This window comes from Empidonax traillii, unplaced genomic scaffold (assembly GCF_003031625.1).
Source record: "Empidonax traillii isolate 1590-97213 ecotype Southwest subspecies unplaced genomic scaffold, ASM303162v1 scaffold51:size1492887, whole genome shotgun sequence".
Classification (NCBI taxonomy): Eukaryota; Metazoa; Chordata; class Aves; order Passeriformes; family Tyrannidae; genus Empidonax; species Empidonax traillii.
In genome coordinates, this window is record NW_020955244.1 from 542,180 (window position 1) to 569,855 (window position 27,676).

At 39.7% G+C, this 27,676-nt stretch overlaps 1 protein-coding gene across 5 annotated transcripts in view; it reads left to right on the plus strand.

Annotated features, from left to right (window-relative positions):
* Positions 1–27,676, plus strand: part of AOPEP (aminopeptidase O (putative)) — a 157,002-nt gene that overhangs the window by 5,312 nt on the left and 124,014 nt on the right. For all 5 annotated transcript variants that reach the window (XR_003570683.1, XM_027879148.1, XM_027879147.1 and 2 more), the window contains exons 2-4: positions 174–340; positions 6,717–6,873; positions 8,739–8,987. Coding sequence is in view for 4 of the 5 variants with exons in the window: in XM_027879148.1 (XP_027734949.1) it covers positions 174–340; positions 6,717–6,873; positions 8,739–8,987 (573 nt within the window). In the remaining variant the exon portion in view is untranslated. The remainder of the gene's footprint in view (positions 1–173; positions 341–6,716; positions 6,874–8,738; positions 8,988–27,676) is intronic.

Consider the following 27,676-nt stretch of genomic DNA (forward strand, 5'->3'; position numbering starts at 1 on the left):
CTTAAGTGACTTAGATTGTAATTTGATTGGTTCATATCATACAGGTTTGAAATCTACAAAGCTGAGGTTAAAATAAACACCTCAGTACAACAGTAGTTTTGATTTTCGATACAGAACTTAATTCAGTCTTTCTCATTGTAAATCCAGCTTCAATCCCTTTTTCTTCTGTCTAGGCCGTGTGTTTATACGATGGGATCACCAATAAACAACAGAGCCCTTTTCCCATGCCAAGAACCACCCATTGCCTTGTCGACATGGCAAGCCTCTGTCCGAACAGCTGCAGGCTTTGTCGTGTTAATGAGTGGGGAAAACTCAGCAGAACCAGTCCGGCTTCGAGAAGGTGAAATATATTCTTTATAGCAAATTATTTTCCATGCTTTTATAATTTGAAATAAAGCTTAGTGGATACGTGATTTTTGGAAGAATGAAGTTCCTAACCTTAAAAGCACTTCCATGTCTCTTTGTAACCTCCATGTCACTCTTTGGAAAAGCTTCCTGCCCAAGGCCTTAGGATAACTTAGTAAGAATTGAAAGTATCAACAATTCGTTGTGTTGCTTGTTACTTTTTTTCCCCCCCTCTGTGCTTCCAAAGCTAGATTTCACTTTTCATAAACTGGCTTTGTTTTAGTCACTCTGTGGTTGAATGTTTCGTAGATGAAGTACCTTATCAGGCTCTAAACAACTTCAGGCCTTGGTAGATAATTGTCTTTCCGTTCTAGTTCTCCAGTTAGAGTGCAGTTCAGCATCCCAGTGATTGCAAGCAGTCATTGTGTCATATCTGTTTCCTGAAATACATTGAATACATGAGGAATATCAGATCAGTGCCCTGAAAATCTGATCTCTGTGTGGTTTGGGTTTCTTTGCATTGATAGAACATACCTTTTGCAATAGTAAGCAGACAAGAATTTCTTCTGTGCTGGTTAAACTTTATTCTCTAAATTGTCTGCACAGAGAAGGAAGTTCTTAAGGGAGTTCTGCAGCTAATAAAGTATGTCCTGCTCCCATTAGTTTTGATATATCCTGTCAAACTGGTTCTGTATTTTCTTGTGTGAGTAGTTCTGATGAAAAGTAGCATATAGGAAAGGGTTAGAAATAAGTATTTCTGGGGGAAAGGTTCTTCTGTTCCCCGTTATATAGGCAAGTTTGTTCTTGGGGGGGAAAAAAGAATGTTTTTTCTCAAATCTCCTTGAACTGAGAACCATCAGTTAATCTGTTTGCTTGGAATTGTCTGGTTGTGTTTGGCCATGTATGAAGCCTCTTTCAAGGCTTGTCTCTGCTGTTGAAATATGGAAAACTGCATGATGAGCTGCTCAGCTCACATGGAGACTAATATTTCCTGTCTCAGCATCAAGAAAGCAAGAGGACTCGACTTTGGACTAGGATAAGGGCTTTGCCATCAGTGTTTAATTAGTTTAATTAGAGACCCTCATTATGTTGGTGCTTAAATACAGATGGGAGATGTTTGGAATTGTAAAAATTTACAAAACAGATATTGGGGGAAAAAGGGAAAGAAGTAGTATTGGGAGGAATATTTTAAAACCCAAACATTCTTAATGAATGTAGGAATACAAATTCATTAGTTTAATGATTTTTTTAATGAACTTTTTTAATGAAAAGTTTAATGAACTTTTAAGAGCAAAAAAGTTCAAAATGGTCTGTTGTGTTAAATAACCTGTCCCATGTAGATCTTGTTGTTAGGCAATTATGGAAGGCATATGAAATGTATCCAGCTTAAAATTTTATCTTTACACAATGAAAAAGCCTTTCAGCGAGACTTCAATTAAAGTAAGTTTGCCATACTATTTATATACAGTGTACTATAAATTATAAAATTATAAAATGATACATAACTGGCAGAATAGTAAAATAAATCTTTTAAAATGCAGTTTATTGGAAAGAATTAGCATTTTGGCCAACAGTTGTGAATTAATGTGTTCTGAAGAGATTACAAGTTAGCTGAATATTTGTTCCTTTACAAGTTGTATTTATAAGCAGTATGCAGGCAGACAGTGAAAGAAGAGCAAGCAAGGTCAATTCCTCCATGCTTTTAGAGGCCTGTATTCTGCCTCACAGACATTCACAGTCTGTGTGTGGATGCAGCAATCCAGTGCAGAGCTGTTCTGGGTGCACTCTCATGTCCAGATTCCTCCTTTGCAGGTTTTGGTAAGAGTGTATTTCCTCCCACCTGTGCCATTTTTGCATTCTGCCTCCTACAAGACTGTGGTTGATCCTGTCATTTGATGTTGAGTGAGGCCACTCTTCTTGGAAAACAGTGATAAGACACACATGCCAGTAGAAATAGTAACTATTTGAGGATGACCTAGAAGTGTTTAAAAGCGCTGTGCGTTCTTTTGGGAGCAGTTAGCAAAGGGAATTTAACCAGAGGAGTGCAATTGACAATGTCCTGTGGGAGAAAGCCTTACAGGGAGCACTGTGTGTGTGTGTGATGTGAGCCATTTAACGTGAGGTTTATTTTTCAGCGGTTTTCATTTTTACTTCCCTTCGGCATGTTCCTGTAACACCCAGAAGGTGCAAATACATTTAGCCACAGACACCTTTCTGTTCGTTTGGTTCACGCTGAAGAGGCAGATACTGAGCCAATAAGTGGCTGGCTTGCTTTTTGCATGCTTGCTCCACCATGACGTAATCCTTGATCTTGTTTTGACATCTGCATTTACAGTGGGAAGGTGTACGCTGTTACTGAGAGGAAATAAGGTGCTACAGAAGCCACTGCTCCTGCTCTGTGTTTAGCAGCAGCAACAGTTGCTTTTGTTTTGCTCCCCTCACTTTTTTAGAAGGCAAAACAAAGGGGTCCAGCACTTGAGTTGGTTGATCTCCAGCACGTGTCAGGAACTACAGCATGGGAGTTGACAGCTCATCCCTCTCAGCTAGCGTTGAACAGATGCTCTGACATGAGTGCTCGGGTGCTCTGTGGGAAATTGTGGCTCTCAGAGGAGATCAAAGATCTCTGCAAGTTGCAAAGAGTTTCAGAAAGCTTCAGGGTTCTTAATCCTGGTGCTCTGACCAAGTAGTGGTTTTTACCTAACTACTTATTGAGCTGCAGTTTTATGTATTAACATCAGCTCTTACTTTGTGTATCAGGTGCTGTGTAGGGCTATCTCTCCTTTTCCCAGAGGTAGCTGAGCTTCATGGCTTTAGTACACTGCGAACATTATCTGTATTTTGTGGTGTTTGTGTTAGTGCAAGCTATTTCAGGGAAAATATACTGATAAGTACAAATACTCACAATGGTTTTGCATCTGGCATCAACAGATACTAACTCAGGCGTTTTTTTTCAGTCATAATGAGCTCTACAGGACTCAAACAATTTTAGTGATTTCAAAGATGGCTAAATGCATTAAAAATTCTAGGAAGGAATTACATCAGTCAGCATTATTATTTCAAGTAGAAGAAATAAACGACCTTTAAATTGTTCTTTTGAGAAATTATAAATAGATTAAAATTTCCTGCTCTTGTTAAACATTTGCATGGAAAGCTTTTCAGTTTGAACTGAGAACAGGTGATTGTTGCTGTATGGTTTTTACAGTTATGGCATGATAGATTTGCTTTGCAGAACTGGAAAAAAAATATTTTCAGAGTTTCCTGTGCTAAAAAGAACAAAATATTTTGGAAGTATTATAATTGCCTAAAATAATTATGTGTAGGATTCACGTTCTTTTAAAATAACGTTACAAACAGCAGGACTGGGTTGATCTTCCTCTATTTTTCCCATGGACTAACCCCAGCCTAATGTCTTGTTCTTCCCAAGATGTTCTTGCTTAGTCTGAAGATGTTTTTACGGTACAAAATGCGGCGTTTGGTAAAGCAAGCTGTGCTGTTTTCTGCTGTCCTAGAGGTGGTGCTGTCTCCAAGGCAGACGCTGAAAAGCACGGGGCAGCCGCGGGGAGGGAAAAGGAGCTGAGCGGAGCTTGTGGTCCCGATCTGTGTCGTGGGATAAATCCTGTGACACAGATGAAGGAAAACGAAATAAAGCCCTTTGACGTGAAGAAAGTGTAAGGAAGGAAGTGAAGTTATGGGAGAGAAAGTTAGGCTGGGAGACAGTCTTACCAGCGGTGAGAGAAGACAAAATATAGATAAGTTAGTTAGTCTCCCTCTGAAACAGTTCTTCATGGTGCTGTCAGTAGAGAGGTGTTGCCAGCATAAAGACCATTTCAGTCACTGATCAGCAAATGCACTGTTTTCCAACCTGAATGATTCTGTGGTTCTGTAGAGAGAACTCACTCGTCATGCCTGTGTGTGTGATTTCTGTTGCTCAGGACAGAACAACTGTAGGATGAGTTATCCTACACAGTGCTACACTCTGAATGCAGAAGGCATCTAAAATCCCTGCAGGAAATGGACTGAGCTCTGGTTAGGTATGTAGAGACAGTGGAAATCTTGGATCTTATTCTGGGAGGATCCATAGTTCACATGATTTCTGTAATGCTTGCAAAATAGAAGGGGTTTTGGTACCTTTGCTCTTTGGCATGGTTTGCTCTAAACAGCCTGTGTTCGTTGCTAATGTGTGTAAATTTCTGAATGCTGTACATACTGTTCTCTCTGGACTGCTAAACTGATTGCCATTCATTTTGACATCCTGTTCAACTGCTTGTGTTTGTTTTTTTTTTTTTTTTTAAAAAAGCCTCTATGGTCTTGCTTGCTCTAGCATGTCTTACTAAATTTGTTTCTCACTGTAACCCTTTCTAATATCTGTTTGCCTAGCACAGGCCAACACCCTTTGCTTTCAGACAATCTCCTGCTATTTGTGAGAGCCTTCTCCTTTACACCTCGTGCCATTTGGAACAGTTTTCTGTGATTGCTTTTTGACTTCCGTGCTTTTTCCATAACACAGTTGAAAACACGCGGCGGCTTTTCCATTGCAATTCCTCAGATTTTCACTCTTCCCCTGCTGTTATTTAATTCTTAAGGTTTTACAGTTAGCACAACTGCATGGAGCATTTTTTAATGCTCTGTATGTGACAGATGCAACATGAAGTGCAGTCCCTCTGAGCATTGCCTTGTGCACGTGTAAGTCAGTGGTAAAGCTGCCACTGACCACAGTGTGTGCAGGCCTGGGCCTCCAGCACGCTTTCTATCAATGAAACTCTGTACATCAGGGGTTTGGGATTTGGAAATAATATATTGTTGCAGTCCTGGGTGACCTTTTTCTCCCTTTTTCTCTCAAGGTGGCACTTGCTTGTCTTGGCTCATTTGTAGCTTTGTTAAGTTAATAAAAAAAAAAGGTGGAGCGAAATTTGGCAAACAATTATCCTCCTTGTTCTTAATGTGTTTGGAGCAAATAAATTCATTCTGCTTACGCACTGACAGGAGGTTAGGAAAATTAGAGGAGTAATATACATTCACCTGACAATACAAAAGGTTTTTGATGTTGCACATTGCCAAAAGTAGAATGGGGGAGGGAGTATAAGTGCATATAAAGAGACAAAGGCTTTACCTGCCTCTACAAAAGGCTTTATCTGCCTCTCAGAAGACTTCACAAACAGCATTGTTTCTTCATACTAAATAGCAGGTGCAAAATTTATTGAGGCTGAACAAAAAGAATTTTTTGCTTGTCCTTCCTTTGGGCAGCTTGACCCTCTGTGGTCATTAAGGTAGGAAATCAAGAGATGCTTTGCAGCAGTTGTTTATTTCCTTTCCTTTATGCCTTGGTGATCTCCACTCCGTTGTGGATTTTTCCTTTTTAAATTTTTGATAGTGTTCCATAGCCCTAGTCAGAATAGTATTGCAAAAGGACAAGTATCAATGTTCTCTTAAAACAAATGAAGTTTGTATGTTTCCACAGTTGCCCCAGCTACAGTTATTTGCACATGATTCATCAGGTTGTAACTCATGCTAGGCTCTTTCCAAGAGGATTAGTCTATTAGTATGGTGTAGTAGCTGTATTATAAATGAATGTGTGGATGTGACTTTCAAGCTATATCCTTTTTAAAGGGGCAAACTGAAAGTCTAAGCAATTATATTAATGGAAAGTATGCTGTCCTAAAATGTCCTCTGGTTTATCAAAATCTGTTTGTACGTACAATCATCCTACACCATACTCCTTGTCCTCCCACCCTGTGTTCCCATAATGACAAGAGCATCTTTTTACAAGACTCTTATCTTGTTTTAGCACATTCTACCTTTCATGACCACATTGCTGACTTATGTTATATCCCATCTGAGTCCAAGCTTTGATTTCTTACTGCCTGGTTGACACATCACATATCTCAGGTTGCCAGGTCCAGTTCACAAGCATTGGTGTTGTTTGTTATAATTTGGCTATCAGTTTGGTACTGTCCAGGACACAACAAAACCATAAGATGGTAGATCCAAGGCTGAAAGAATTAAATTGTAATATTTTGTGTATGTTTGTATTTAAATGTGTTATTAGGTTTCACGTCTGATGTAATTCTTGGGCAGTAACAATACAATCACGTTAAGTGGCATTAATAACATCCCACTTATGGATGATTCACTTGCAGATACAGACATCAGCAGATAGAGCAAAGCTGGAGGTGCAAGTAAACAGTACTGAATTCGTGGTGGTTACCTGTGACTGTTCTTCTGTGTCTCGGGGCAATTATTTTTCTTTCCTCAGAAACACCAAGATTAAAGGTGGGAGGTTTGGCCCAAAATCTCAAGTATGTGAAGATGTCAAGTACCTAATGCGTGCTGTGAAACTGATGAGTCTGTACAAATGTTCTTTTTACTTACAGATGTCTTGAGCTGGTACTACTATGTGTCCATGCCCATGCCAGCATCCACCTTCACTCTTGCTGTGGGGTGCTGGCAGGAAGTTAAACAGCAGTCCCTCACAGCTGCTACTCAAACAAACACTGAGTTTTCATTGCCATCTTTACAAGCTGATTCCAGGTTGGTGTGTATAATATTGTTGAAAAATGAGATACAAGGGTAGAATTTCTATTTACTCTCTGGAATATGAAAATGACTCATATTAGTACGTGAATCAAAATAGAACTTGTTTAATCTGAACAGAAAAACCTTGACAGGAAGGTAATTCCAAAGGCATTATTTCAGGGGTATGGGTGTGGTTCTTTTTATGTGAAAACAAGCTGCTTAGTGAGCAACAGGGTTCATAAATCCCGCTGTCCTCAGGATTTGTATCCCGCATCCTGTGTTGCTTAATGCCGTGCTGCAGCAATGCCAGTTCCCGTCTTGTTTCTCACAACGTCTGGCTCTAAGATCTTTCATGTAACCCAACTCAGTCCATTCTGGACATCTGATGCCCCCTGCCAGAATATTTCCTGCTCACAGTTCCCCTCCCCTCCTCACATGGAGCTCCTTTAGACCCTCTTGCTTATTTTAGTCTCTGAGACCAGGTTACCAAACTAACATTATGCACAGTAGCAGACATTTCTAGAAAGGCTGTGAAATGGATAGAGAAGCAAATGTTAAGCCTGTGCCTCAGATAAGATAATGAAGATAGATAAACTCTGGGCATCAGGAAAAGGAAGGAGTTCCGAAAGAAGTGGTTGAAATGTGTAATGTAATTTGTATCCAGGTGCCAATGAGCTTTGCTTAAAGAGGCTATATCAAAGTGAATGCTAAGTGGAACTATGGTGTTTCTATCTTTCTTATCTCCTCGTGGTCATTAAGTACTTGGCAATTTTTACATTAATCTCAACCCTGATAATAAAATACAGAGTGAAATTGTTTTAGAGCAGAAATGTGCTGGATTAGACCATGCTCAGGAAAAAAAAAAAGTGTACTGATGGTTTCTTTCTGAAAGAACTTAGAGTCCACGTCTTTGACAAGAAAGGCTTATGTAAGGTGCTAAAGTGTTGACACTTCAACAAAATCTTGACACTTCAACAAAATCTTGTCCTTTTCTAGGTGGTATAATTTTGGTTTTTGTGTCAGCACTGAGCTGCAGCATGATCTTCCAAGTATAAATGCTTTGGGCAATGCTAGGTGCTTTGCCTGTCCAGGCACAGTACAACCAGATCCTTTAAATTGAAATTTCAAACCAAAGAGAAGTTCTCCACTGTGCAGAAGACAGGCTAACAGGTGAAAACATGAAGTTGATTTCTGTTTAGATATGAGTCTATTTGGGCAGATAGCTTATTGTGAGGGTATATGACTCAGTGTTTAGGAAGGATTTGATTTACCCCTCCTTTCTTCCAGCTGCAGCTCTGAATATCCTGCAAAAGTAATATAAAGTCAGGTTGAGTCTGATGTGGCATTGTTGAATGTCTATAGTGATAAGCCTGAGTTGATATCTACTGTTGTTCTTTACTTACAAAGAAAAAATAATCATTAAAAGTGAGAGAATTTAGTAACAGCAACAGAAAAAAATCCCTTATGGAATTTCATTGTAATTGCACCTCATATGTTTGTGTTAGTGTATGTTAATATGTATGGAATTTTATTTTCATAGTCAGATTTGAATAGGAATCTTCTGAATAAATATTTTTATTGCTATTAGTTCTTTTTCCATATATTTTGAGCATTTATTCTTTTGATGCGCATCTGTTATAAAAACAAGATGTGACTACTGTCTTTTTAGTTATGAGTAATGCTTGTCAGTTCTACTCACACGTGTAATAATGAGTGCTTTCACAGTGCTGCACAAGTGTGAGCAGTGTGAGAATACAAGCTGGTTTTATAGAAATTAATTCTGTCATTCTGGTGTCCGAAGAATATCCCTGCCTCGGCACACTCAGCCATGCACATTTCTGATACCCCGTTAAACTGTTGTTTTGTGTTGCTGTTGTCAGGTGGCACGAAGGAACGTGTGGCCACGTGGAGTATCCCTGCCGTTTCCACCACCCTGCTGCGGGCTGGCAGGCGGTGATTCCTCACAGGGTGTTCTCCCCACGGAGCCTCGTGGAGCGCTGCGAGGAGCGTTTGCTGCCGCTGATCCCCCAGTGCCTCTCGGCTGCTTACACCACCCTGGGGACCCACCCCTTCTCCAGGCTCGATGTCCTGGTAGTCCCTTCCAACTTCTCCAGCCTGGGAATGGCTAGGTAAAGAAACGTCCTGTTGCCTCATCTCCTGTGTTCTGTTGGGCTTCTCTTTATCAGCTATTTAGCCGAGTCAAACTGCTGTCAGTATAAAGTTGCTGTGCTGTTTTTCTTAAGTCAAACTTTAAAACTTTGGTCTGACTTCATGTGAGTAGGTTTGTTTGCATCCTTTGTGATCTTTATTTTAGTTTTAACAGGACTTAGGGAAGGAAAATGTAAGCTTATTAGACACGTGGGTCTGAGTTTTCTCATTTGCCAACTGAAGTTGTTTCATTCATTGGTTTTGTGGATTTCAGGACTTGATGCCGCACTCATTTTGTCTTGTTTTCTTTTGGCACTGATTTTACTGTTGTGTTTTGATAGAACAAGGGCATGTTAAAATCTAGATCTAGAGTTTCTTCATAAGCCTTTTGTGATTTATGAGTTTTTGCTCAAACATTGATCTTCAGAAGCTACGTAAGGCAAATTGTAAGGATTATATTATCAAGTTTTCATGGAATTGTGAAGAATAAAAGTTTAAACATTTTTGGTTTTGCAGTATAATTTCCAGTCATGCAAGGACAATGGAATTTTAGCTCTATTAGTTGTAAGACAATGTGTAGCAATTGAAATTCCCCATTCACTTTTTATTTTTCATAACAAAAAAAAAGTATTTAAGTTGGTAATGAGAAACTGTTTGTTAATAGCAGAGAACAAAACACTGATTTTATTCACTGTTTGCCTAGTGCCAACAGTAGAGTGGATTCATTTAGTCAGATGTACAAAACATCCAAAGGAAGATTAAAGGTAAAGCTCTGTTAGAAAAATAATGACTGAAAGGAAAGCTGTATTCCCAGTTTGTATAGTTTGTATTTTGGAGCTCCTGAGGCACTTGTCAAATAGGTTGGATATCTGAAGCAACTGTAATAAAATGCATTCATTGTGACTTCAGATGTGTAGGTAAACCAGAATTACAGAACCACAGAATGGTTTGGGCTGGAAGAGACAAAGATCCTCTGGTTCCACCCCCTCCACCCCATGGGCATACACACTTAGACTGGGTTGCTCAGGGCCCCATCCAGCCTGGTCTTGAACTCATGCAGGGATGAGGCACCCACAGCTTTTGGGTAAAAAGTAGAAAATTGTGCTGGCACAGAAGAATATTGTATAGTTTTTAGTATAAGTTTACTTGCCTTTTTTTCTTTTTTTTTAATGAAGATCTAGAAAATTTAAAACAGTCAGTCACCCTCCTCTGTCATACAAGCCTTGTTGCTTTGTAGATACTTTTTATTCGTTACTGGTTTTACTGATTAGGGTTAGGGTTAGTTGCAAGTTTTGAGTTTTCAGTGATACTTCTTCACTGAAAGTGTTAAGTTGCTTTGGGCACCTACCACAGATTATATTCTCTGGTGCTTTGCACGGTGGTTTAATTTGAAGTGTGATGTTCTCGAAGCCATATAAACTTTGCAAAGCTGCTTAGCAGTTTTCTCTGACTTCAAAAGCGTGGTGCTAAAGGGTTGACACCAGTCCTTTGGGATCATTGCTGTAATTAAGAAACAGACCATTTTACTTCGCTTGTGATAGGAGTAGTGATCTGTGGAACCAGGAAGGGTGAGACACAAATAGTGCAAAATGAATGAGGAAACGGAGAGCGATGTCTGGCCAAAATCACAGCACACAGTAGGAGAAATCTTCAAGATTCAGTTGTTGATATGCTGCTGCTCTTTGGGAAATAGTCAGTGCTTTCCCTGCATGTATCTTTCCCACAATTTATAGGGAAAAGATGCCTGCAGGTTTCTGTTGCAAAGCCATCTGTGATTATCTGAGTCCAGACTGCATGTTCAAAATACTTTAATTGTGCTTTCTTTATGAAGAAGATGAGAAAAACCCATTCCCTTTCATTCCCCTGTGCTTCTTCTAACCAGTGTCAGTTCCAAGTGATTCATATCACTGACTACAAGTAAAGGATGAAAGAATGGGTGTGCATACTTCCTGATGCTTTTCATTCAACAGTTCCTCAAGCCAAACACATTCAAATTTTTCAAAATTTAAATAATTTAAGAAATAATTTGACCTGTTTAATTATCAAGCTGTATTTGGGCAGGAGATCATTAAGTGACTCATAATAGCTCGTTTGTTCTTGTTTTGTGTGATTTTTCCAACAGAGCCTTCTGTGTATACAGCAAGCTACTTAAATGCTTAATTCCTGTGCATACAATGAAAATTACCTAAATTACTTCAGTTAACAATAAGCTATGTGCAAAACCGTGTCCAAACCCACATAAAGAAAAAAAAGTTACTTATTACCTTGGGTTAAAAAGGGTGCTTTTAAATAGAATTTATTTTTTTATCATCTAATCTATCTGTAGCAGTATAAACATAACACAGTATGCCAGCACATAGGAGGTACTGTTATGAGAATTCTAATTGTACTTCTGCCTACCAGTGAAGGAAGCCATAAATTTTAGCCATTATCTGAAGTATCAGGGCTTGACAGCCCTTGGCATTTTTCTTTGTCTGTTCCTCATTAGATGATACTTACTGTTGTTTTCATATCCCAAAACACTTCCCTTTATTTGGGAGAGATGTTCCCCAACATTTTGGATTGGTGTGAAATTTATGATGGTTCTTGCACAGAGTGACCTAATTAAGCACTTTAAGCTGTCTATTTTAGTGGTAGCTACTGTGGGTCAGCTGCATTTCTCTTGGAGTCTGACAGATGCTTTATGGGGAAAACTGTCTGTGAAAGCATGTTCATTTCACTTGTGTTTTCTGTACACATTTCCCTGCCTTTTTAATTGGCTGTGGACTTCTGTATGGAAATGGGATCTTGCCTGTGTATAATAATTGCAGTTGTCCCGTCTTGCTTCCTGCTGATCTTCGAAGCTGGAGGAGTTAGTTCTGCTCTCTCTCTTGGATCGGTTTCAGTTCAGGTGGTTCCATGTACCTTCTCCTAAATTCATGCTAGTTAAAGGAGGATGTGGTCCACATGTCTGTGTTGGTGATATTACATTGAACTGTACATAAATTAAACTAATAAAGCATTGCAGACCATATTTAAACAGTTTAAAAGCCAGAGATTCAGTGCTTTCTATAGAATGCTGAGAATCTCATGAACACCTAGAATTACTTAACTATCTGATTTTTCACTAGCAGAAGGGAGTGAATCTGAGGAAAAAGAGTAGGGAGCTGTGTCAGACTGCAAGGCCCAAGAGCTCCTGATTAGATTTTTCAGGGAAGATGTCCCTGACAACACACTACACTGAAAGGTGCACATCATTCATGTGCTTGGAGAGGTAAGAGGTTAAAATCAGTAGACTGAAAGTAGCACTATGTTTTCATGCTGTTGATGGTACTCCCTCAGGAACTGTGAACACCACTGGCATGGAAACGTTAGAGGTATTTCATTGTTACAAATGCTCTCATGTGAACTAGCAGTTCCTGTGAGCAAAGCTGAATTACTAATTTCAGATTGAAAATAGGGTCTGTGTATTGGCTATTTGTCCTCTTCAAATCAGTTCATTCTCAGCCTAGTTTTATTGATCACATTTGAAAACCTACTGTTTCCAAGTCTCTTCCCTCCGACCTACAACTCAGTTTTCTTTCCTTTTGTCAGAGCCTGAAGAGGCTCTGAATTCCTTGTCCTTTTTAATTTCCTGAGGAAAAACATTCTTTCAAATACAGAAGCTCTAACTTCTGGTGCCGCCTCAGCCTGTGCTTGAGACCTTGACTTCGCAAACAGTGTTTAATTGCATAAGTCCTTTCACAGTCACACCAATCTCTTGTGTTTCTCTGGTGTTAGAAACTGCTTAGAAGCTTTCTACTTCTTCAGAGCAAATATGCTGATGCTTATTGTACTCCCCTGGGGATTGTAAGCCTTTGTTTGCGTTCAGCAGAAGGACTCTTTTTGAGACAATGGTCTTCAAAGTCTTTTGTTCGACACACATTGTTTAAATAACATAAGATTACTGTTTTTTTTTTCTGTTTGAATTAATGTATTTCAGCTGTACTAGTTTTGTAGTAAGTTCTAGCACAAGGAAGAATTCTTAGCCAAGTACTGTGTATAAATGACTGGACTGGTCACATCACATGCTGCTGGGGTCTAGAAGAATGTGATGAGAAAAGAATCCCATGCTCTTGGTTTTTCCTTGAACACTTAGTATAGACTGTGCTTTAGGTGGACTTCTGGTCTTACCTAGTTCATCTGTTCTTGAGGACAGTTATGCCCAGCAGAGCTAGTAAGTTAATGGAACCAACGAATATGATCAAGATGCTGACATTGTCAAAACAGGATCCTAATGCTGGGTTGTTGGAATTCTATTTAGGCTCTAAAATCAGTGACCTCATTTTCAACTATGCTGGACACCCTTGAAACCCAGGTGGTGTTTGACGACAGAAACGTGGAGGATGCTTGGAATATTTGTAAATCAGGTCAACTAGCTGGCTAAGTAGGGGTGTAGCAACCCAGCTTTAAATTTGTATTTATAAACATCTTATTCACTCTTCTACTCTCGTGTAAAAAAATGGTCTTTGATATTTTATAGGAAAGAACATCCCTTTCTTCCAAACATGGTGTATCAGCAGAACTCTTGAGTCTTTCCAGTCCATGTCTCTAAGGTTGTTAACTTTTTAAATTGAAAAGGGAGGAGGCTGAAGGGGCCTCTTTGATCTGTGCCTCTGTAACCACGATTTGTCTGTGCTGGTGTCTGCAGTGTTACAGTGACTGTGTAAGGGCACAGGGAATCAATACTGGAGAACATTCAAGTGTCAAACCTAAATGTAAAACCTTTAGTACTGTTCAGTCTTGCAGAACTGTGTTTGACTATTTCACTCAGCAGTAGAAGTCTTTTGTGAGTCTGTACATAAGCAAACACTTTTTTTGCGCATTTTCTGACCCTTAGCTGGAGCCTGAAGTGTAATTTGCTATCACTGCAATCACAGTCCTTCATCCTGCTGTCATTTTACTATCAAAACAGGTTTTGGAGTACTTCAGGCATAATATATTTCCTTATTAATGTGCTGAGCTGCCTTATGGGTCTATTAACATTATGCTTTGTAGAATAAACCTCATAAGATGTCCCATTACTTTAAAGCAAGACTGTATATTGATACATGAAGCAATTGCTTCTGGTTTCTCTCCCTCTCTCTTGGCTTTACAACAAAAAATGTAATTTCTTCTTAGAGTAACTGGAGAGTTAGTAGGGCTCTTTTGATGCTACTATAGAATAGCAGCTGTGTTTTTAAATTCTAGGATTGGAATTATTGAAGAGGCTGCTAGCATCATTACAGTTAAGGGTACCTAAGCATTTCCAGTATAAATTTGTATTCAGTGGTGTCTATAAAGATTTTTCTCAGCCTAAAGCTGGCATGAAGTGTTTTGGCTTAGGAAAAGTGTGTGTGTTGTACACACGTATGTGAGAGGCCAGCATGTTTCTGTGCTTATTATATTTGTTATATATTACACAGATTATAGATATGTGTGTATGCCCAACATATATACCCATGCCTGCCCTTTATATATGTGCATATATGTGTGTGTGTGTGTAGGCAGTACCAATGAATTTGTGTTGTTGCGTGAGTTGCATGGCATTTATAAAGTAAAAGTATTCTTTTCCCTTAAAAAGTGACCTGTGTATAGAGAGCTAGAATATGGAGAGATGAAAATAATAATTAATTTCACTGGACAATGAATATTAATTAATTGAACATTGGTTTTGGGATTTTGAAACTGGTTTTCAGAATTCCTCCTCTCTGTGTCCTGCTTTATCTCTAACCCTCAACTTTTTTCTCCTACCAATAGAGATGTATAAGAATATTGAAAAAGATTTTTTCTTGCAGATTAGTAGTAAAATAGTCCATCTGCTGTTTAATATTCACAGTCAGCAGTGTTAAACTGTTTCATATAAGTTTCTGAATCTTGTGATTAGTACAGTGCTTATAAATGCAGAGATTTTGCATTTTACATGCTTTAATAATAAGAAAGAAGGTATTTAATGTTGCAGCCAATTGTTTTGAAGCCCTAAGAATAATTTTTAGGGGGCCAAAAGACAGAGAGTGTTCAAAGCAGCCAGAAACATCTGCCATGCGACTCTCCCTGATGGCCACACCAAGTATGTGAAGCTTTCTGAGTCTCTGTCAGTGATAGTCACTGGTCTGCAATTTACCAGCACCACCTGGAAAGACTTGAACCTGGTAATAGATTTTGGATTTTAAATATAAACTGCAAGACCAATGATCCTCAAAACAAAAGGATGTGCAGGGAAAGCATGAAATCCAAACATAATACTTTGCCTCTGGTGCCAGTTGCCAGGTACTAATGTCAGTCTTTTTGGCTGCAGTCTTTGTTTAAAATTTAAACAAAACCCCACCAAAACTATGCAAACAAACTGCTGGCTTTATTTTCCTATTGTGTTCTTGTTTGTTTGTTTGTTTTGTTGCTAAAGAGACAGGAAAAAGAAAGATAGTCCTAAAGATAAGGGTTTGAGATAGGAAACAATCTGTCAGAAAGCTTGTAGACCAGCAGGTAATTAACATAACAGGACAGGAGCAGTGCTGATGGGGAAGCTCATGTTCCTCCGCATGGACGTTTTCATAGGAGCCTGCTTTGAGGATCCCTCACCTTTTTCTCATGTGAGAAGTACTTTGAGTCCTTGCTGGTGACTCTGAGAAGACCAAGAGAACTGATAATCCTAAAAACAATGATGTTGCTGAGCAAACACTCTGTGCAAGCCAGTCCTTATGAGCAAAGTGATACAGTCCCCTAAGCTCCATCTTGCTTTTGGCCAGGGAATTTTTTTATCAGTGAGAGAAAGCTGGGTAGACAGTTTTGGTTTGCCTCTGCTCCACTTGCCCACCCCTGGCCTATAGCAGTAATTCTGTCTGCACTTGCAACACTGCGCTGTACCCAATTTTGGGCTGCCTGTTTATGGCAGAGACACTGACAAACAGGACTGAGTCCATCAGGCACCTGCTAAGATTGTTGGCAGGTAGGAGAACATGTTTTATGGGAAGAGATTGATAGAGCTAGATTTGCTTAGCCTGGGAAAAGACAAAGCTAGCTGAGAGTAATCGCTGTCTCCTCCTACCTGAGGGAGTGGTTGCAGAGAAGGCACGGCCGTGGTCCTGTCAGAGATGCACAGGGAAAGTGTAGGAAGCAACATTCACAAGCTGTAGTGATGAATTTCAGACTAGATGTAAGGAAAAGAGTTTTCACAATTGTTGTGGCAATAAGCACTGCAGCTGGTAGTCCGGGGCTCGTGGAACCTCCATCTCAGGAGGTGGTGGAAAGACATCCCTTCAAACTTGGCTTTCTTCTGAGATTCCAAGCCTTCAATGCTTTTACCTGTGCTACCACCTACCTTGTCTTTTATGTTCAGTTACAAATGACACCTCTGCCCTCCATATTACCTGTAGAAGTTATAGGAGATCTTTGAAGAAATACATATTTCCTAATTCCCTTTTCCTCTCCCATCCCAGGCCAAGGTTAAGCAAAGAACTGAGCCCGTGTCTTTTGGACCCAAACCCAGTGTTCTAACACTGCAGCAGCCTTTCCAACCTTTTCTTGCTTGTAATAGTAGGTTCTAGCTGTCTGCTAAATTTGAAACTTCTGGTACTCCAAACTTCTGGGCTGCTAGTACTAAGAAAAATCTGTCTTTGAAATAATGTATAGTGTTTCCTTTTCCTTTTAATCTCTGTTTTTAAAAACATCGCGAGGATCTTCATTATTACCTTTAATCCTGGAAAATGCAAATTTCACATGTAGAAGTTTTGGTACATTGAAAGTGATGAAAACCGTTGAAATTGACAGTAAGGAATGGGATTTTTAGTGACAATGGGTCTAATATCCTGACAGAGGTTTGTAATATTACTCTTATTGCCTGTGGTATCATCTTCTATGGAGTGTTTTTGTAGTATGGCAATAGATTGATTTTATTCACTTGTTCAGAAGTTGTTTCAGAGTGTGGTCAAGCCTTTGGAAACATCTTATTTAGTGCCCACAAGGCCCACCTACAACATGGTTGGTTCATGAAAACACTGTGTATATGTGCCATTGTGAAGGGCAGTGGGGACTGGTTTGGTTTTTCCCCCTACCTTTAGTGATGCCAATTTTTGTCATCTAATGTGGACTTTACTGGTTGATTTGGTTGAATGAAGAGGTGTATTTCTTATTGTCTTTTTCCACTGAGAAATCATTTTATGTTCAGTAAAATGACAATAGGGGATGTTTTGTTAGTGGCAAGGTGTAAATGTGGCTATCATGACTATTTTTCTAAGTCTTTTTATCTGTCTCATGATGTAAGCTGAGCTCTGACTGGACTGTCTATATTGATTTATAAAAAAAAAAAAAAATAATTTCTTCCCCTGTACATCACCCAGTCTCTTACAAAAACCCACACAACAAGCAAGCAAACAAACCCCTCCTTCCCCCTCTCCCTCCTCCAGTTCTACAATGAGTGTTCATGTGTAGCTCTAGGAAAAAAAAAAGAAGCCATGAGCCAGAGATCAGTTATCTATTTTAGAATATGTAATTATTTGGCAATAGTGTGTAAGTAATCTAAATGACTAGGATTTTATAGCTGTTTGTTGCTAAACAATTGCAAGTTCTGTTCCCTCCCCATACCTATGACACATGCTTTATGATTTAATCTGTTTTACATTTGTATTCTTGCATTTTTGATTCAGTTTTCCAAGCAGTGTGTCCAAAGAAGCAAGTTACTTTTGCCCATGCAATTACAACTTCAGCAACCAGGTAATACATGCAGTTGATGATTTTTCCTATTTTTAATGTACTACAACGAATGTACAAGAACACAAATGATCCCTGTGGTGCTGGTGTGAACCGTGAGTAATTCTATTGAGTTCTAGGTAGACTTGTCCTATGTGCATGAGATTGTAACTTTCTCTATGGAACTTAAACTTTTCACAGCTAAATCCTAAAAAATGTAGAGGTAGGTACTCTTGTAAATATTTGTGCTGTTTAGCTGTTAATTAAGATGAGGTGTTACGTGCTGTTCCTAATTTTTATGAGGTATATTGTGACACTGTGTAAAATAGGATTTATTGTGCAAATCATTATTTGCATGATGGTTTACAGCTCCGTACACAAAAAGCAGATTTTGATGATGGCTTCCTCACCTAATGTACTTAAAACTTTTGGCACATTGGAATAGGAATTCAGTCTCTTATCTGTGATTTAGGTAGATGCTGTCTTTGTTGGGTGACTGGTCAAGTGTACTCAAAGTCACTTTCTGGAAATGCAGGAGTTAAACATCTTTTCCCTGAGCCCTTTTTGCCTGTCAAATAAAGATAGGAAATAGAGATGAAATTGTCTGTTACATATGTCAGTTGCAGGCATCTTTGGAGGGCTGTGGTGAGACATTTCCACTGCAAGGCTGGTCACCTGTAGCAGTGCTACTTACATAAGGCAGAAAAAGATGGGGAGGAAAGGAAAGGATGGAGACTACCCATTCACTGTTTTTCCTTATCTTGATTTCAGTGTGTGCTGTGCTGTCTTCTGAGCGCATTTTATTTTATGATTTGACAGAGGCCAAATTGCCGAGTCTCCCTTGCTTTCAGCTGCAGGGGTTTATAAACTACAGGTACTGCAGGTGAGATAGTGGGGAGAAAGGCACAGCCACAGCTGTGAGATGACCAGACAGAGGATTAGCTGGAGAGTGATAACACAGAATCATTTAGGTTGGAAAAGCCCCTTAAGGTCATTAAGACCAACCATAAACCTTATCCTGCCAAGCTCTCCATTAAACCATGTTCCTTGACTGACACATCTACACATTTTTGAAGTAACTCCATGGGTGGTGACTCAGACACTTTCCTGGGCAGCCTGTTCTGCTGTGAAGTAACTCTTTCAGTGAAGAGCCCTAATGTCAAATCTAAACCTCCCCTGGAACAGCTAACCCTGGAACCACCTGGGGCCATTTTCTCTTATCCTATTGCTGTTACTTGTGAGAGGGGACTGATAGAAATGAGTCGTGGCATAGGAACCTGTGAGGGAACGAGCTGGAAGATTTAGCTAGTGAACACATTCCACGTACAACCATATCAGTAGGTGTGTTTTGCATGGCTTAGGGAAAAACAGCAAATTTCTTTCCACATTCTCAAATTGTGTATTTGATGCCACTGAGGGATAAACTTTATGAATTAATTAAGTTGCTGCAGTACCACTTCGTAAATATTATTTCAGTTGTTATTTTAATTTTGTGTAATGACTGAAAAAACACAGTAAAGGAGTGGGTCTTCCAAAAGTACCCAGATTGGGCAGGGGCCACATAGCCCTGTCAAACAATTCCCATGGAGTGCTTTTCTGTTTGGTCTGTAGCAATACTCATTTCCTGAAACTTTATAAACCTTCAAGCATGTTTTTCCATTGTGTAAGTCCATGATTTCTGGAGACTTCAAGGGGGATTATTACCTTTTGACCTTTACTGGGAAATGTTAGAAGGGCTCGTTTGAGTGGATTTCCTATGAACTGATGCTTAAAGAGCCCACTCTTCATATAGTTCCTTTTCCTTCTTTAAAGTAAAACTCAAAATAGAAGCTGTGATATGAGGAAATTCAAGTCTAACTTGATTGTGAAGCAAGTGGAAGGACCCAGAACTATTACAAACAGAAAAGTCAATTTAAGATTTATATTTCCTCTAGTCTGTGAGTCAAACCTTTTCTGCTGTTTTTGATATTTTTACGGAGGTGGGATTGTCATGTAATTTGAAGTGAGCAACACACAGGGTCTTTTAGATCTTTTGAAATACACAAATAGTAAACTGTTGACTCTGGGACAAAGATTTGAGTTTTTTTTTTTTTAGCTTCCAGAAAGCTTCAGAAGGAAGACAAATTAAATTAAAAAGTAACGTTAACTCAAAAGATCCAGACAGAACATTTAGAACAACTACCAAGTGTTGAAGATCAAGTGCTTCTCTGCAATTCATATTTTTTCTTGTAAGCATGTATTTCTTGCACGTTTCTCCACAAGCCTTTCCAGATATATACCTTGACTTTTCTGTAGTACCAGGCTTTATTCATATTTACACGTTCTCTGAGAGGGAAAAAAACCCACAACTCATCACAGTCTTCTTCTATAATTAGTAGAATCACTTGTTGGTTCTTTAAGAATAATTCCCCTTCCATGACCACCACCAGAAGTTGTAGGATCAGTGTCTCAGTGTTACTGATTGTTTCTCGCTGAGTGCTGAGTGGTCAGACAGGAGTTAAAGGAGGCCTTCACCACCAGGCTCCCTCGCAGTGGGGGTTTGGATCTTGTGGTTTCCCAGCGGTTTAGGGCTAGTCTCTGTTCCCGAAAATACCCAGTTTTGCCAGGAAATTCTTACAGAAACAAAATCCGGTGGTAAAACTCTAATGTTATATAAAGTCAGGAGGCAGGAATGCCTCTCTCGTCGCAGTTGGAGTTTTATTTGTGTTTGGGGTTTTTTTAACTTTGAGACTTTCTGCAAATACTTTTTTATATGCCCGTTAGCTCTGACCAAGGTAACTTTATCTTCCTAGACCTCAGTTTAGCTCTAGGTCTTATTTATCCTTGTCCTCTTTGAAAACCTATCTTAAGGTGTCTTTTTCAATGGCATTGGTACTTGGGATTTTTTAGCCACCTTATTTCGGCTGCTGCAAGTCTGTTTTTTTCACTTTCCATACTATTGTATGGTTAAGTTTCTGTTCCTCATGCGTTGTGATTTACTTCTAGCTTTGATCGTGACCATTCAGTTGAGTCTATTGCTTAATGACTTGGATCCTGTACTTCCTGTATTTGCTGTTCCTCCTATTTCTTTGCTGTCATAACATTCTGTCATTTGGGAGACTTCATTCCCGAGGGACAGTTTTATTGAATTTGTAGTCTTCAGCGGCTTATTTGACCTCAGAGTGATCCTTTTCACTTTCACATTTTGCTAATCCCTTTCTCCTTATGCTCAGTCCCAACATCTGCTGGCATGGGCCTTCACAAGGGTGTAGATCAAATTTCAGTTACTTATGATGAGACGTAATAACCAAGACTTTTACCGCCTCATGATCCACTGCTAGTTTTCTAAGCGAAGCTCTGCTCTTTCCTTGCCACATCGGGTATGGGGTTTTTCTCTGATTTCAGCAGCAGTGGGCTTCAGGCTGTCCTGGTGCCTCCACAGCCCTGGGTTTGCACTGTCATCCTGGGAGATTCCAGCGTGTGTCAAAAGGCACAGTTTTAATCTTTTAGAAAAGTTAACCCGGTGTGTTTGGCTGGTGTTTTTGTCCTGACATTTCAATGCTGATTAGTTAAATGCGCTGCTGAACCCACTGCAGAGCTGTGATTATGATCTTCAATAAGCTGCTGCTGCTGTTTGGCTAAGAATACAGAACTCATTTTTCAACACTACCACCATCAGATGCTGGCAGCTCTGGGCCTATCTTGCCAAGGAACATAATTTCCTCTTTCCCCTCTGGCTCCTTTCCACTGTGTGTTGCTTCCAGCTACTTTACATCACTGTAGTACCATACAATGTTTATTTCTTTAAAATTCAATAGCCTTCTGCTCCTTTGGTTTGGGCAAGAACGTTTACATATTGAGCATTTAGGTGGTTTACCACACCTTCCACAAGAAAGCTTTTCGCTTTTAGATGACAAAATCTGTTTGTTTGCAAGGCACAATGGATGGCAGAACTGCTAAGAGCAGCTTGGGCAGTGTTACATGTTCAACAAAACGCACATTTTTGGTAGATAATACAGGAAACACTTGGTCCAGTAACTGTGGAAAGATCTTATGATCCTTCTCCATTATTTTTTGAATGTGTGTGTGGAGAGGATTGGCTGGACTTCTTTTTTGATTTTTTGCCTGTAAGAAGACAGGAAGGGATGTAGTTAGCAGTGCCTTGGATGTTTTCATTAGAATAAACTCCATTGGTGCTGACTTAAGTCACACATGTTTTGTCATAGAGACCAGTAAAACTAAGACATGTAGTACAGCAAAGTGACTTTTCATTATGGGTTTCTTTAAGTCAGTCCAGCTAGTAAGTACATTATGTACCTGTTTTGCATTGAAATCAGGCTCAAAAGCTAAATGCTGAACTAATTTCTAGTTTAGAGATCAGCATGCCTAGAGACAAGTCAGTAACTTCAGAAATGCTTCTGAATGTGTCTTTGTATTTGTGCCTGAAAAAAAAAAATCAAGAACAGTAAAACTTAGACGAAAAATAGTCTTAAACCCCCCATACTGTTACTGGAGTTGACTATGTTAACAGGTAATATAGTGGCAAGGTATTGGATGGAGAAATAGATTGATGTAGTCAGTATGGAGACTTCAGCTTCTACAGTCTCTACAGTAGGAGAGATGTACTTTGTAGTTGATTTCATATGGTCCCCTGAGCTAAATATTCCTTCCTAAGCACTGAAGCTGTTCAGAAGAGTGCTTATTTCTTCACATTCTTACGTTGCTGTTGGAGTGAAATCATGCACGACGGGAACAGCTCTCTGATTTCCACAGGAAACAATGCAGGTTGCCTGCAGCAAGATCTCCCTGGTAGCTGAACCAGATTGGAATGTGTGAATGACTGTAGGATTTGCTTTAGCAATATACTATTGGTCCTGATGAAAACCCTAATGGGGGCATAACCATTGTCACCCTCAGCAATAAACTGTCTTATCAAACTGCACTCAGTAGTTAGGATACAAACCATGTGGGATACTGTTTTATTGTACTATTTACACATACTGACAGTGTGGCAAACATTGATGAAGAGATCCTATAGGTGGGAAAGGTGATTATATCCAAAATAAAACCTTAAACAACGTAGATTTCACTTGCTCACTGTCTCACCTGAGCACCAGAATGTGTGTGGTGTCCAAGAAGTCTGTCCAGCGGTCTGGCACCATGATATTTCTGTCCAGGTGTTAGGCTCTGGATCAGTTATGATGACATGAAGGGCATGTTTCGAGTCCTGATGTCTCCTGGGTTTCTCTTAGCTTGGCAACCCTGTGCAGGTTGCCTTTGGGGAGCAAAGGCTGTCAGTGTTTTCATTGTTTTCCCCTTTGTGAGAGGTCAGGCTTTGATCACTGCTCTTTGTCTCGGGATGTCTTTTTGAAGCCTGGGTAAGCTGGGTCTTGATGACCTGCTTAAACTGTGTGCCATTAACGCAGGACATTCTGAGAGCCGTGTTCCTCTCTGGTCTCCTGCCACACCCAAGCGTTCCCACTCGTTCTCAGTTTATTCAGACTAGTGAAGCACTCAGCAATACTCCTGCCAAAAATCAGACACTAAGAAGTTACATTCTGTGGCTTAGTTTTTTGCTCTCCCAGTGGCATTTTTTCCACAGAAGTTTTGTTGAAGAGTAAACCTCGTGACAACTCGCCGCTGTGGTGTTAAATTTGGGCTAGGCTATGGCTGGAAACGAGGAGAGTTCTCAGCAGGACGTGCAAGCCAGTAACAATCCTGTAAGGTACAGGTGTGTAAGGCGTGTGGAGGAACAGAGAGACACGCGGGAGCTGCAGGGCCACTCTGAATCCTGTGGCTTTTTCTCAGCAAGATAAAGGTGCTGATCAACAGAGTACACAGAATTCCTGTGTGCAGAATATACCAGTAAGTCAAACAGGCCTGCTCAGGAGCCTGTGAGGACAAGAAGATCCAGGCAATACAGAAGGAAGCATCACGGAACGCGTGAGTAAACGTTAACCAGCACAACAATACAGTTGTGGTGAAACAGAAATACTTGTGAAGCCTCTTGCTTGACGACAATCAGATCATCTTTGTTGACTACAAGACTTAACTACATTTACCTCCAGCCAACTGGAACTCTTGCAGAGATCAGTGTGTGGATGTAAGACCGTAGGCAAAAGGCGTTGAACTGGAAATTTGATAAAAAACCACATGTTGCTGTCATCCCCGTGTCTGAGAAGCATGGAATGATTATACTAAGGAAGACTTCTGCCACGAGAGCAGGATGTAGCAGAATTAGATTAGTGAAACTCTGGAGCAGTGTCTGTTCCCTGAGAGCAGCTTGATATGATTACACTTCTTTTGCGTACACATCAGCAGGAGCTAGACACATCACATATATCTGGGCCATTGTTTGAGCCAACTAACCTTGATCTGAGAAACTGGTAACTTAGAATTTTGCTCTAGTATCAGTTAAGTAAAAGCTAGCAAACCAGAGCTCCTGAGTTTTCCTTGCTCAAGTCCAGGATGTGCAAAGCAGTTTTCATTTTCTTCCCAGCTCCCCTTCCTTGTATATTTGTCCTTAAGAGCAGGGTCTACCAAATCAGCTGTGGATACCTTCATAAATTGGTTTCTGGATGAGACTGACTGGTGCTTTAAGAACAGCTGACAGATGCAGCTTTAAGGTATGTGAGGCAGAGGGAGGTTGCGGAAAGCTTGGAGTAAGATAGACATTCCTTTTTTTATGTGTTTTGGCTGTCGCTTTGTTCTTTAGCTCTTCGTTCCTTGCTGATGCTTTGTTGTCTGCTGGAAAGTGTTTTTCATCAAGGCTGAAATGATTTCTTGGCTGGCCTGGAGACATCATGCTGTCCTGACAGGTGAAGGCTGGCTTTCAGCTGTTCACACCTCTGTGACCTCCTGGCTGGGCGGTGCGATCCACCTGCATGCCAAGCATTCAGTATGGAGTAAACTGTGTGAAACAGGGGGCTCAGTGTGTGTCCTCAGCAAGGACAATCTCTTTTGGGAGCATACCAAACCTTTCCTGTTTAGGTTAGCTTTCCACGCAGCTTACGGGTCAAGGCTTTCAGTACCTCTGGCATAGAGGCACAAAATCCTGACAGACCAGGTAAGGTCTCACCGTGGTGAAACCAGAGGTGACCTGCAGCACTGGGGAAGGCTGAGGGACACTGGAGGGAGGGTGAAGCTGAATGCCGGTGAGGTTGGTCTGCTTTGGCCACGTGAGTTTCAGGAAATAGGAAACAGGATGCACTGCACCACCTTGCTGTCAGGAGCAAGGGGAGTCTTGTTGCCCTTGCTTGCTTAGCATAAGTGTTTAATACTGCATGTATTAGTAGATGTAGGTGTATAGATAGTGATACAGATGTAGATATTGATATATAACACCCCCAAACCCTGTCAAACAAGAAACATCTTTGCTTCTGCTTTTTACCTGGAAGAAGGATCAAAAAAGAAACAATGTGCAGCAGATGTCGGCCATGTGGCTTAATCTAGTACGACGTATAAAACTATGCAGAATACAAGTTTGCTTCCAGTTTCATTGCTATTAGTAGACTAACTCAACTGAAATCTGGTCGGAATAGTCCCAAATTGTACAAGACAGCAGAATCAGTCCTGCTCACACATGTGGTTTATTTACATGGTAAGGCTTGAGGAAGACTTTCCAAAACTTTGTGTTTATGTTACTTAAACCAGTGCTGTTCAGTCATGAGCTTTTGTTTATGCACTGTGTATTTTCGGGAATTATTTTCTCAAACATGTAAAGACTGCTAAGAGATTATGAGGTCAGGAATGTATTGGCAGTCTGGTTTTACTTTATGATTTATATTTATTTTTTTAGCATTGCTTTATATCTTAATGAAAGCGAGTTTTTGTATTCTGCAGTCAACAAAACCACTTTTTTAATGTTGTAAAAATAGAGAAAAAAGCATGTTTTACCAATACAAGTCTTTGCACTCTATCTTAATTGCTATTCCAGCAATAGTCAACTGACAGTTATGTGTATTTTTTTAGTTTTTCTTATCAATTACATATTTTCATTATGACAGCATGATCTTTTGAGTGCCTAATTAATATTCACGTGGGAAGTGCTGCAAAAGGTGATCAAAGCTCTTAGGGCACGTTGATACAAATCTTATTCCTTTTGTAACAGAGCATAAAGCTGCCCTAAATAACCTCGTGGGTTACTCAGTAGCATAACATGAACCCCTCTAGAAAGTGACTTCAATGGTAAATTGCTGGGTGTAGTGCTTAGTTAGGTTAAAGAGGATTTTTAAAGCTAAATCATACAGGGGTGTCCTAAGGTAACTCTGCAGTGTACTTTTATTTTTACGCACGTGCCTCACAGGTGTTATGTGTGCAGTAAAGTAGTCATAGGTGTAAGATATTGAGTACATTGCATGTTTGGTGTGAAACTGCACTGTGCGAGATTGGGTAGTGCATTCCAGACACCTTGAAATTATTCCTTTAGTGAAAAGTGATTGTGTCTTCAATGTAAACCTGAGAAGGGAGGCGGCACGTTTTGGTAGAAATGTGCATAGAAATGTGCCGAGAAATTTCCCAGTGATTAATAGTAGTGACAGCAGTTTGCTTAAAACAAAAGACAAGATTTCCCTTTCCTGAGGTATTTTTCACTTGTTTGACACTAGGGCCAGAGTCTGGATGATATTTTTAAACAGAATTCAACAGGTTTGTCCTTAACAACGTCTAGCATTTCCTGGTTTAGGAACTTTTTACTATATGCATAATAAGACTGAAATGCACTAAGTTTGTTATATTTGCATTCTAAACTGATTATTAATGCAGAACTGAAGAAGTTTAAAGCAGGAATTAATATTTTTCTGCAACTCAAAGCAAATTATTTTTTTACTTTTGTTTTTCTCTTTAGTCTTTTACTGTCTTAAATATGATCGTTTGTGAAGGCAAAGAAGGGAGTTTGGTATTATTTTGAGCCAGCTGTATTTGTTTATCAGTTTTTAATTGTGGGCTGTTGTAATAATTTGACCTAAAATGGACATATCTGAACTCCTGTATGAAATGATATTCTAAACAGGGTAGCTTACTGCTCAGCAGCAATGCTGAATCTGTCAAACCAAAAGTACCTTTCCAGTAGTAACCACCTTGAAAGTAGAAGGTAACACAGCTGACAAGTCTGTGAGTTGATCCAGATGAAGATACCAAACTTCCATCATTACGTTTTCTCTCTACTTACAGTTGATGTCACACACAAATCACGCTACCAAGGTGGCAGACCATCACCCTGAGCAACCCAAAAGATTGGGAGAGCCTCACTTCTCATCTTTTCCCTCTGTGATTTACTGCTACTTAGAATGAATTTTAACATGGCACACACAGAAAATGGCATAAAAACCTTAGAGCTACTCTACTGTAAAGGGAACTCTTGGCACTGCTGGATGAACTTCTGTGTAGTGCACTGCCTCTTCTCTGTCTGTTCACATTTATTCATTATTACTCCAGCAGGTTTTCTTAGAATTACCATAACTTCTCAGTCTCGTGAAAAAGTCACCATTCTCCATAGTTTTCATTCTCACATATCGAGTAATGCATATATGGTAGGTTTTGAAAGTATTTCTACCCGAGTGCTTGGCATGAGCACTGTTCTGTTGCTCACCATTTGGAACCAGATATGTTCACTTGTTTTCAGAAAGTGCTCAGCTCTCCTCAGATCTCTGCCTTGTAGCCAGCTAGGAAAAATTTTTTAAAACATAACTGGCCTAAAAAACTTTCATTTGATATAATTTTCCTGCTCTTTTGAAACACCTCCATAAATGTTATTGATACTAATTGATCAGTGCTTAGAACCCAGGAGTATAAAAGGTGGAGAAATACCTGAATAAAGACACACATGGGTGGAATGGCTAAAAATGTACACATAATTTTTTTTTATATTTTAATGTAACATATTATGTCTGAAAATGCAAGGCATTCTTGACCTTGGCAGTTAAAAAGTGAAAGAGATTAATCTGCAATCATTCCCAATGAGTTTATAAATTTAACTTTCCTTTGGATAAAAAAATCAACTAAAATCAAA